The following is a 10816-nucleotide window of genomic DNA, read 5'->3' as shown; positions in this document are numbered from 1 at the left end:
AAAGCATTGTATAAATAGAATACAAAAAAAAGACAGTTAGTTAATTAATTAAAAATTATGATAACAATAAATTATAAAATGGGCCTACTGTCCATGCTCGCGATTCCCAGCAAGAAAGTTCGAAGACCTTCATAAAGTTTTATCATTAATTTGGAAATCCCAAAGTTAAAAGTAATGATAAAACGAAGATCCCAAAAGATCCCAAATTGGGATCTTTTCTTCGTTTTTAATGAAAGGTTTTTAATAGGTTAGCTTGAATTTGCCTGTAGGTGTACGGAAAATTTTGCGTCACCACAAGTCGCATTTTTTTGTCGAAAATGACAATTATGGACTCCGTCTTATCCCTGAGGAATTTAGTTTACTAAATTACCGAAGGTTTAGGGGCCTTTAATGCAGCACAAGTTACAGTAGTCTGCTGAGAGAGGCACCCCGAAAGTCTTTATTGGGAATTTTCTCGACCAATCAGAATCGAGGAAATCCGAAAAACACGATTTAGGGTATTTTAAAGGTTTAGTTTTTAACTATAAGGCATGACGAAGTTAGGTATAGAGCTTATTAGATACTTCTAGCAGAAGAATTTCGTTCGTAGCGTGGTCGATTCTGTCTAGAAACGTCTAGAAACGTCTGCTACAGGAGACGAACAAAAAAACCAGTCACAAACAAAAATTAATTAAAAATTAACCAGATGGAATTGGGGACAGAAATAAAAATTAGGTAATAGAGAAATGAATAAAGTATTCACTGTTAGGAAGAAAAGGGGGGAAATCAAAGTTATAGGTAGGAAAACAACTTTTTTAACGGGAAGAAGTTGGTTTTCCCATAAGACGCTGTAGGTGACACACACCAGCTTGGACACAAATGAGATTTTCGCATTTGCGGAGAATGCGCAACGCAGGATGTGTAACTGCTCCATTGTAATGTACCTCCCATATTTTTTTTATAATTTTATAATTAACCATTTCCCCATAAAAGACCTTTAATGTTTACTCAGATTTATGGGAGGAGCCTATTTTTGGGGGTAAGTGAGGACACTGGGGTGGGTGGTAAGGGACGTCCTCCGTTTTCGCCTTAAAATTCATTAATAAAATTTAAAAAAATTTAAAAAGTGTTCCACTGCATAGACTCTTTGAGTTTATAAATGTTTCAATTTTATTATTTTGTTAATAAACCTTTTTTCTTATATAACAAAATTCCTTATGGAGCAGTAGGATATCCTGCGTAGCCAGGTCAGGAAATCAAGCCTCTTTAAAATGCTGTACGCTGATTGGCCCGTAACTGTCCCATTTTTGGCAAAAACAGCTGTCCCGATTTCCCGATTATGACTCTTTTTTTAAAAAGTTCATACTGTCTAAATGAATTGATCTAAAATTCTAATTTTTGTTTTAAACGATCAAGAAATGAATCAGCTTCATTTCCATATTAAATTTAGATGCCATTAGCGTTTATTTCTTTCTATAAACATAAAATGGCGGAGACGAAAATTTCAAAAAAAAAACCGTTTTTTTAGTTTTGTCAATAACTCATGCAGTTATTGACAAAAATCAACCAAATTTCATGCTAAAGTAGATTATACAGATTTACATAACATACTAAAAAATTTCAAAGTTTTATAAACATCTACTATTTTTCCCCCCACTGTCCCTTTTGACCCGGTGTCCCGTTTTACTCCAGTCTCCCCTACATCTAAAATTTAACTAACTCTAAATTCCGAAGGCGCCCAAGGGGCTTTATTAGTCTAAGCACATCAGGAGCTGACTTAAAATACCTGAAAGTAGTGTCGTATTTTAGTATATTCAACAGTCATTTCAATTCATGCGGTTTTTTATTTTAATAATTACCAAAAATGTGAGATAATTATCATAAAAAACTCCTTATTTAGGGACTGAGGAATATGGGTAACATTATGCAAATAAATGATTAAATGGATATCGAATTTACAGCGAATTTAAGCAGACTTGTTACGTTGCCCAAATTTAAATTTTTTAAAATAAAATTTACTAAATTGCAAGCCAAAACTTTGGATTTAAGAAACACAATATTTTTAATGAATATCACTTAGAGGAGTTTAAATTGGTGTTTGCAAGCCCACTTAAAGGAAATATTTCAACCTTTTAATTTTAAAATTATTATTTTTCAAATTTTAGCGTCCTTTTCACCTTCTCCTAATCTTCTTTAAAAAAAAGCCTAAAGTAATAAAAGTAATATCGCTATCGCGTTTTCTATCGCACGATGAAAATGCGATAAAAACGATCGAAACTTCAATTTTTCAACAGCGAATTCCGGACAGCGATCCGACTTATGGCGTTTGTGCGTAAACGCGAAACGCGAATTTCCGATTCTAATGATCAAAACTGATTCTAATGATATTTTTTTCAAAGGAATCCCTTGTTCATGCACCAACCCTATTCTGGACAGCAGACGAAAAAAAAATGACTAACTCTTCATTACCCTTTTATCCATCGTATCTATATCAACATAGCACATGTCATCATGCATATCAATATCAGCCTACCATGTGGAAGGACTGATGTTCGATACCAGCAAAGGGTAAATCTGCAGTTAAAAAATTAGCAAAATCTTATAGTCGAACATTCAATTAGAACTGCAAAGCAAGCAAAAGACATATTGAAAAAAAGGATACTTTTCCAAACTTATAAAGATCGATTACAGAGCGGACAGTGTAGTCTGTCCAGAATTCGCATCATAGCTCCTTATGGGAGCAAGACTGAAGTAACATATAAGTGATTTTGAAAAAGAAATAAAAATTAAAGAATTAACTGATAACTAAGGAATTTTGTAATCCAATTGGTAACGGAACTGACGAAAATTTCAATGGAAAAAATTGAAACTAAAATTGAAACGGGCGAAACTCTGTAAGCCGCCATGAAAAAACTGTTACTAATTCACTTCCAATTTTTTTTCACAATTTCAGTGAACTGGAAACTTCGGACGTTAGCCAAATCTATTCGTTGTTTTACCTAGTTTTAAAATCCAACGCGTATAATCACAAGACATAAAAAGAATTTTCGATGATGATTCGATCATTGATCATCGCAGCGATATTAAAAAGCCTGATACAGTACCAATCCTGTATTAATCTGAGCTTTTTAAACTATATTGCTGATGTTTTGTTTCACATAGTATGGTGATCCATTTAAACCTAGTAAACCCCTCTACAGTCCATGGAGAACATGCGACAAGCGAAAAGCAATGGCTCAATCTCGAAGAAAAAAATATGCATGTACCATGTCGGATTGATTGGATATCACGGATTGTACCTGAGCTCTTGAGAACTGATAAATATGCTACACAGTAATGAGTTTGTAGCCAACAGACGAAGATCGCTGGACAATCGCAAATGTGCAAAAATACTAGCTTAGTTGGGAATTGAAAATGTAAAGGTCCCTAGTTAGATTCCTGGTTTCGGCAAGTTCTTCGTTCAGATTCCCTTGCGTCTCTAAGCGAGAATCATACGAATGGACAAATGAGCCGTGTGCAAATAAGGAAAAAATGTATCAATTATTTGTATATGTCGAAATAGCTCAGTTGGGAGAGCGTTATATTGAAGAGTTAAACGTCCCTGATTCGATCCCGTGTTTCGGCAGAAATCTTTGTTCAAAATCCCATATCGTCTATATCGCCCAAGAGGCTCGGTGGACGTGTTTTCGCGAGATCCCCCGCATGGTGAATCTGCCTGCATCAGTTTATCATAGGAACTTTTCAAGTGAATCGTGCCTAGATTGCTTTATTATTACACTAGGAAGTGATTTAGTTCGTTTTAGAATTTATTGGTCTTATTAGTCAGCGACTTTATTGCCCCTCCTCTCCCTCCCGGCTTGAGGCGATGCTTCGCCATGAGGTATGAAGACACTTTTGAAATTGGGTTTGGTAACCCACAGCCCCGTCTCCAGTTGTGAACAGTGCACCGTTTTGTGACTGGTCTCGGCCTCCAAGAATCACAAATCTTGGCGATCGTTCCAGTCCTGTTGGTCGGTGATCAGGTCGTGCGAGTCACCCTTTTCAAGTCTGCAGACGTAACGGCGATTTTGGACAAACATGGCGGTCCTCAGCAACATGTCCTTGAAAGCCGGACGGTTCAAGTTCTCATCAAAGACCCCAACGTGGACGAGAAATTTGAGCGGATTTTGGACTACCCACCCAACGCCAATATGGAAGTCCTCAAAGTTGGACTACGGGAATTTGGTTCTGTGCTGGACCTGCGGGAAGATCGTTACGCAAGGGCCATAGCTGGCATGATTCCCTGCCTCACTGGCGAAATTACGGTTCGGATGCCCTTGAGTGCCACCATTCCCTCTTACCTTCAAGTTGGGGACTACAAAGTTTATAAGCGTTACTCCAAACAGCCAATAACGTGCGGGGAATGTAACCTGACTGGTCATATGGCAACGGCCTGCCCGCAGAAATTGATTAAGATCCCGCCGGCAGCGTCCAAACCTAGCTCCAGGAAGGGTCCTATGGCCCCCAAGGTGGTCACAAAAACTCTGGCGAGAGAAATTGTGCCGGTTCTATCTACCAAAATCCCCCCCCCCCCCCGCTTTTGTCGTCAGAGACGGATCAATGGCGCCAGGTCACGGGCCGTAATAAATCCACAGCCGTGTTGGAGAGACTACTCTTTCCTGATTCAGGAGATCCCATCGTCTGAAGCGGAGCCGATTGTTGTAGATCTGACCACTAGAGGTCGTCCGGTCAAGGCAGACCCCTCAGATGGAGAGCACGAATACACTTAGTCTTCTACACACACTTGATGTTGTAACATGGTGTCAGAAGTTCTGACGTCTGCACAGTCCTGCACGTGGTTTTTCTAGACTGTGTACTGAACTCTCGTGTATCCAGCTTCATCTGGTGCATCCTGCTACTTCCTAATCTTAATTTAGGATGTCGTCATCTCTCAAGACCCCTGAACCTTTTTCGTTCGATGCCAGTGATTTGGTGTCACAGTGAAAACTTTGACGTCGACAATTCGAGTGGTACCTGATCGCCATTCACACTGATCCTGACGAAGATGTCGATGAAGAAAAACAGGTGGGCATGCTGATCACTCTTCTCGGTAGTGAGGGCCTCAAAATTTACGACACGTTCATATTCTCTCGAGCACTAGACGACGATGCCAAGAAGATACAGCCGGTGTTAGACAAATTTCAAGCACACTTTGAGCCCAGACGTAGTGAGGTATTTGAACGTTTCAAGTTTCTAAGACGCCATCAGCTTCCAGGAGAAACTTTGGACACGTGGTTAATTCAACTAAAAAGCCTGATACAGTCGTGTGGTTATCCAGCTGATGCCATTGAGTCGGTGTTACGTGATCAACTCATGCTAGGTGTGGCGGATTCTCTTGTGAGGGAAAAGCTTCTCTACGAAAACGATTTGAAACTGGCTAAAGGGTTGTGTTGTCTTACGCGCATGTGAAACGTCCAGGAATCAACTCACGATCATCAATACTCCGTCTGCAACTGAGTCAACACACGCGGATCGAAGCTTCGACCGGAGGCCCTCCAGTATGCCAGATTATTGCCCGTCTACAAGGCGGCAGCAGCCCACATCGACAAATCAAACCTTGCCGTCAACTCAACCTCATCCAGACAATCAGCAAGGGAGATGCAGTAAGTGTAATCGTTATCATAATAAAAATTAGTGTCGTGTGGGTAATGTGCGCTGTCATGGTTGCGGAGTGCTTGGACATGCCGTCAGTTGCTGTCCTAATCAGAATGATCAACACCAGAGGCCACCGCAGCAGCCAGCACGTCAAACGCCGCCAGCAACAACAGGCAGGGTGCATGCGTTGGAAGAAGAGTATCAGTGGATTGGCAACGTTGAACAAGGAGGTACCGCAATGTCTCTTCCGAGGTCTGTTGATGATGATTATTTTGTGAATCACATGTTGCGTTCGTCCAGTGGTGGGACCGAGTGGCACCAACAGCTGTCGCTAGATGGCGTCGACGTAAACTTCAAACTTGACTCTGGCGCCACCTGCAATTTTTTTCCTCATGAATTCTTTCTCGGTATGCCCCGTCAACATCTTCGTCCAGGGCCTATTGTTCGAAACTATGGCCCACAAAACGGTCTGTTAAAAGTTCTAGGCCGACACACCGCTCAAATAGTTCATCGTGGTACTAAAGTGGTGGTTGACTTTGTGGTTGTTGACGAGCCTGGGCAGCCACCTAACCAAGGCCTGCCATCTTGTGAAAAACTTAATCGCATTCGCCGAGTTGATGCCCTTCAGTCGATTCCCGTCACCCAACCTCATCCAATAGTGGTGAAGTACATGGATGTATTTACTGGTCTAGGTAAATTACCAGTAGAACACGATATAAAATTGTTATCTGGCACTAATTGTGTTGATCCAGTTATATGTGCGGCCAGCCGCCTGCCTTTTTGCCTCGAAGATCGTGTGAACTTGATGAAATGAAGGATGCGGGCATCACACCTGTTCACGAACCCATTGAGTGGGCCAGCCGGATTATGGTGGTGGGAAAGCCGGATGGTGACGTGCGTATTTGTCTGGACCCGTCGGAATTGAACAAAGCAGTCCAGCGACAACACTTCTCAGTACCTACCATCGAACAACTCTTTGCAAAAATCGGTAAGGCCCGATACTCCTGCAGCCTTCATGCCGCCTCAGGCTTTTACCAAATACCATTGTCTACTGCAGCGTCCTACCTCTGTACGATGGCGACACCTAGGGGCCGGTACCGGTACCTTCGCCTGCCGTTTGGACTGAAGTCAGCCCCGGAAGTCTACCTTCAAACCATGTTTGATCTATTTGGAGATCTGCCAGGTGTTCTCATTTACTTTGATGACTTCCTCATCACCGGAGAAACACAGGAGAAGCTGCACGCAAATCTCGAAAAAGTATTCCTATGTTGCCGTCTTCACAACTTCAAACTTCAGTTAAAGAAATGTCGGTTCTTCCTCCAGGAACTTCCGTGGCTTGGTCACGTCATAGGACAGGGGACTCTCACACTGGATCCCAACAAAGTCAGCGCAATGCTAGAAATGCCAGATCCCGACACTCCTGCTGACCTTGTACGTATTCTCGGAATGGTCACCTATCTGTAAAATTTTGTCGGGACCTAGTTGAACTCACCAGACCACTTCGTGACCTACTAAAAGCCGACGCCGCGTGGATCTGGGAGGAGCCTCAAAAGTTGGCATTCGCCACACTGAAAAATGCCCTAGCGTCTATACCTGTCTTACGTCTCTTTGATCATTCTCAGGATGTTGTCGTTTCGGTGGATGCGTCCCCCATTGGCATTAGAGCCGTGTTGCTGCAGAACGGTCAGCCCGTCGCATATTCATCAACATCACCCACGTAGACTCAAAAACGCTACTTTCAAATTGAAAAGGAGCTCTTGCGATTCAATTTGGTCTACTGCAATTTAAACAGTACGTGTACGGCCAGACAGTGGTGGCTGAAACGGACCACAAGCCGCTGGTTGGCCTCTTGGAAAAACTAATCGCATCTTTTTCGCCCAGAATCCAGCGGATGCGTCTCCAGTTGCAACAGTTCGACTTCAAGTTGGTTTACAAGCCGGGCAAGGATCTCTTCATTGCTGACACACTCAGTAGGGGGCCGTCACCCAACTTATTTAATGATAACGTCACTCAGGGGTGTGAAGAGCAAGTTCATGCAGTGCTCGACCTAGTCATCCCGAAAGCATCCACTAGAGAAAAATTTGCAGCTGCAAAGATTGCGGATCCTACGCTTTGTCTCGTCAAAGAGATCCTGTCAAAAGGTTGGACTGACCACAAGTCTCATTGTCCAATAGCAGCAAAACCGTCATGCCCTTTCTGAAGTAGACGGACTACTTCTGTATGGCAATCGACTAGTAGTTCCAGTATCTCTCCGTCCCGAAGTCATGGAGGGGACTCACGATGGACACTTTGGTGAACTGAAATGCATTCTGAGAGCCAAATCAGCTGTGTATTGGCCAGGATGCGATGACCAAATCCGAAACATGGTTGCTGGCTGCATCACATGCCAAACACATCGCCATCGAAATCCTTCACCGCCGCTTCGTCCTGTGCCGCTGCCTTCACACGCATTCCAATATGTGTCGGGAGACATATTCACCTTTGAAAGTGTCAACTATCTGCTCGTTGTTGACGCATACAGCAAGTGGCCGTCTTGTGTGCCTCTCCGTTCGCTGACATCCTCCTCCATCATCGCGGAGGTTGCGCGTGTGTTCTCTGATTTCGGCACCCCGGAAGTGTTCATGTCAGATAACGGTTCTCAATTTGACTGTGCAGAGTTTCGTGCTTTCTGTGATCGGCGCAACATCCGTGCGGTGTCATCCAGCCCCACTTACGTTCAATCCAATGGGCTCGTCGAGCTTCATATCCAGACTGTAAAGCGTACCATCCTCAAAATGTTTGCATCCGGCAAAACGCTTTGGGAAGCTTTAGCAACCATTCGGTCCACTCCAGTATCAAATAGTCTTCCGTCGCCGTCAGTCCTCTTGCAAGGTCGTCATCTGCGTGGAAATCTTGCGTTTTTACCCGATCAACTTACTCCGCAGCATGTCCCAGCGTCTTGCGTTCAAGCTCAGCTACAACGTAGACAGGAAATGGCCTGCTTTCAACACGGAGGCCGCCTTGATGTCCGGGGATCAGCACTCAGAGTCGGACAGAGCGTCAGAGTACTCATCAGTGGTTTGTGGATACCTGGAACCATCGAATCCGTCTGTACAGTGCCGGGCTCTTATGTTGTTCGTTTGGCTGATGGTCGTGTATTTCGTCGCACACGCCGTGATATAAATATCGAAAATTCGTCCAGCACATCAAGCACAGCCCGTGCAGTGGTTGCCGTTCCCATCAATTCGTTCAGCGCATCAAGCACAGCCCGTGCAGTGGCTGCCGGTCCCATCCATTCGTCCAGCGCATCAAGCAAAGCCCGTGCAGTGGCTGCCGGTCCCATCCTTTCAAAATTAGTGTGGCATCCGCCCCTCACTCAACCGATCCGCCCGGAGGTTCCTCTCATCATTCCGTCAACATCACAAGCGACAGAACCAACCCTTCCAAATCCTACAACAGGGCCGAATCATCGTGGTCAGCCGTCCAAAACTACACCACCTACGCTTTCCCAGCAGCAGGTGATTCCTCCGGAAGCAGTGGTTATTCGGCAAGGATCTACTCGTTCCGGTCGCCCATACTTGAAGTCATAAATTTGATCTTTCTTATAATTTAATGTGTGTGATAGCTTGTGTTCTGTTGTGTTGGTTCAATCACCTCAATTATGTCACATGCTCCTTACTATCATATGCATTAGTTGGTGTATGCAAGGCTACTCGTGTTAACTAAGAATTGTTGTGTGTCATTGTAGGCTACTCGTATTAACTAAGAATTGTTGTCTGTCATTGTCCTGGCAATCAATGTATTAACTTGTCAACTAAGAAGGGGGAGATGTTGTAGATCTGACCACTAGAGGTCGTCCGGTAAAGGCAGACCCCTCAGATGCAGAGCCCGAATACACGAGAATACACTCTTCTACACACACTTGATGTTGTAACACCGATTCCGTCTGTCAACCCGTCGATTATACCGGAAACCCCGGAGGCCACACCGCGTGATGCTCCATCACTACCCGAGAGCTCCCCCGGTGGAGGTGCAAGCGATCAACATCGGCCTTCCGACTCCGCGTCGGAGGTGGACGACCACATTTCGGAGCCACACTCAGGATCCGGCCACACCCTGACCGTCCACCATTTTGTTTGTGACCCGAACGGCCGCCTTATATCGGTCCAACTGCACAATGCCTCCTTTGTTTCCCTCTACCGGACGGGGCGTACGGAAGAGTTTTTCGTGAGGAGCGGAGCGCTTTCTTCCAGGTCGTCGTCCCTGCCTTTCTGTCTACTGTCAAGCGCCCTCTCATCCTTGTCGGGGACTTCAACTCTGTAAACGGCCCTCAGGATAGGCTCCGATTAGCTGGAACAACCCCTTCTACCAAGGTTGATCATGCCTTGGTTACGTTGGTGTCCAGTTTGGAGCTAGTAGACATGTGGAAGGCCCTCCGGCCTCGGGACTTGGGAAACACCTATACTCACCAAGGGGGATCTGCTAGAATCGACTGGATTTATTTTTCCCTCCCCATCAGTTATTTCATTTCTGCAATCCATTTGGATGCTACCTACGTCACGGATCACTCCGTTCTTCATGCTCAATGTTCCCTACTTTCCGATCCAGAACTGGAGGTTCAACCACGACCTTCTATCTGGAAAATTAACATGTCTTTTTTGTCAGAAGACGCGTTTGGAAATCTGTTTACCAAGTTCCTCGCCACTGCATCGGCTCTTCCCCTCCGCCGAACAAACGTGACCGAATGGTGGGATACGGTATTCAAACTCGGGGTGAAAAGAATTGCCCAAAGCTACTGCCGTCGCCGTGCTCTTCTCCGCAAGGAGATTGGTCGATAGTGACTTTCAAAAATGACGGCCTCAGGCCGTGAGCTCAACTAGGTAGATTTTCAAGCAATCCGCGAGGAAGCTCGCAACTGGAATGTACGAACGCTCCATGGAGCAAAAATCCGCTCCTGTAGCACGTCCGAGGTCGATACCGACACCCCGTCACTTTTCCATGAGCGGAAGGAATCTTCTCGGGGCCAACTTTACCCGACCCGATCTTTGCTGGATGACAACCCTGGTAGCACGCCTCTATCCATAAGATGTACGTAGCCCATCTAATCAGCCGAGTGAGATATCTTAACCCGACGTCAATAGGATTGCATATGTCTATACTAATGTCGCGCTGTAAGACATTCAAATGGGTACGGCTTACAGCCGTCTTCAAAATACTTAAATTT

General features: G+C 44.5%; 1 protein-coding gene across 1 annotated transcript; it reads left to right on the top strand.

Moving 5' to 3' along the window:
- The first annotated feature begins 3854 nt into the window (after positions 1-3854).
- LOC124348690 lies at positions 3855-9182 on the top strand. The gene is made up of 9 exons (XM_046798965.1): positions 3855-3888; positions 3955-4523; positions 4987-5338; positions 5437-5621; positions 5741-6279; positions 6366-7048; positions 7096-7296; positions 7365-7754; positions 7819-9182. Exons 1-9 carry the CDS (start codon positions 3855-3857, stop codon positions 9180-9182), a joined length of 4317 nt encoding a protein of 1438 aa, XP_046654921.1.
- Positions 9183-10816: the final 1634 nt, after the last annotated feature.

This window comes from Daphnia pulicaria, chromosome 7 (assembly GCF_021234035.1).
Source record: "Daphnia pulicaria isolate SC F1-1A chromosome 7, SC_F0-13Bv2, whole genome shotgun sequence".
NCBI lineage: Eukaryota > Metazoa > Arthropoda > Branchiopoda > Diplostraca > Daphniidae > Daphnia > Daphnia pulicaria.
The sequence above is the reverse complement of the archived record's forward strand: the minus strand, read 5'-3'. Positions and strand labels throughout refer to the sequence as shown.

Bases quoted from the DNA above. Each gene is read 5' to 3' on its own strand.
- LOC124348690 (XM_046798965.1), top strand. From the start codon at position 3,855: ATGAGGTATGAAGACACTTTTGAAATTGGGTTTG. The intron at 4,524-4,986 runs GTTCTATCTACC...CGACAATTCGAG, and splicing joins TGGCGAGAGAAATTGTGCCG to TGGTACCTGATCGCCATTCA. The intron at 7,049-7,095 runs GTATTCTCGGAA...GTCGGGACCTAG, and splicing joins CACTCCTGCTGACCTTGTAC to TTGAACTCACCAGACCACTT.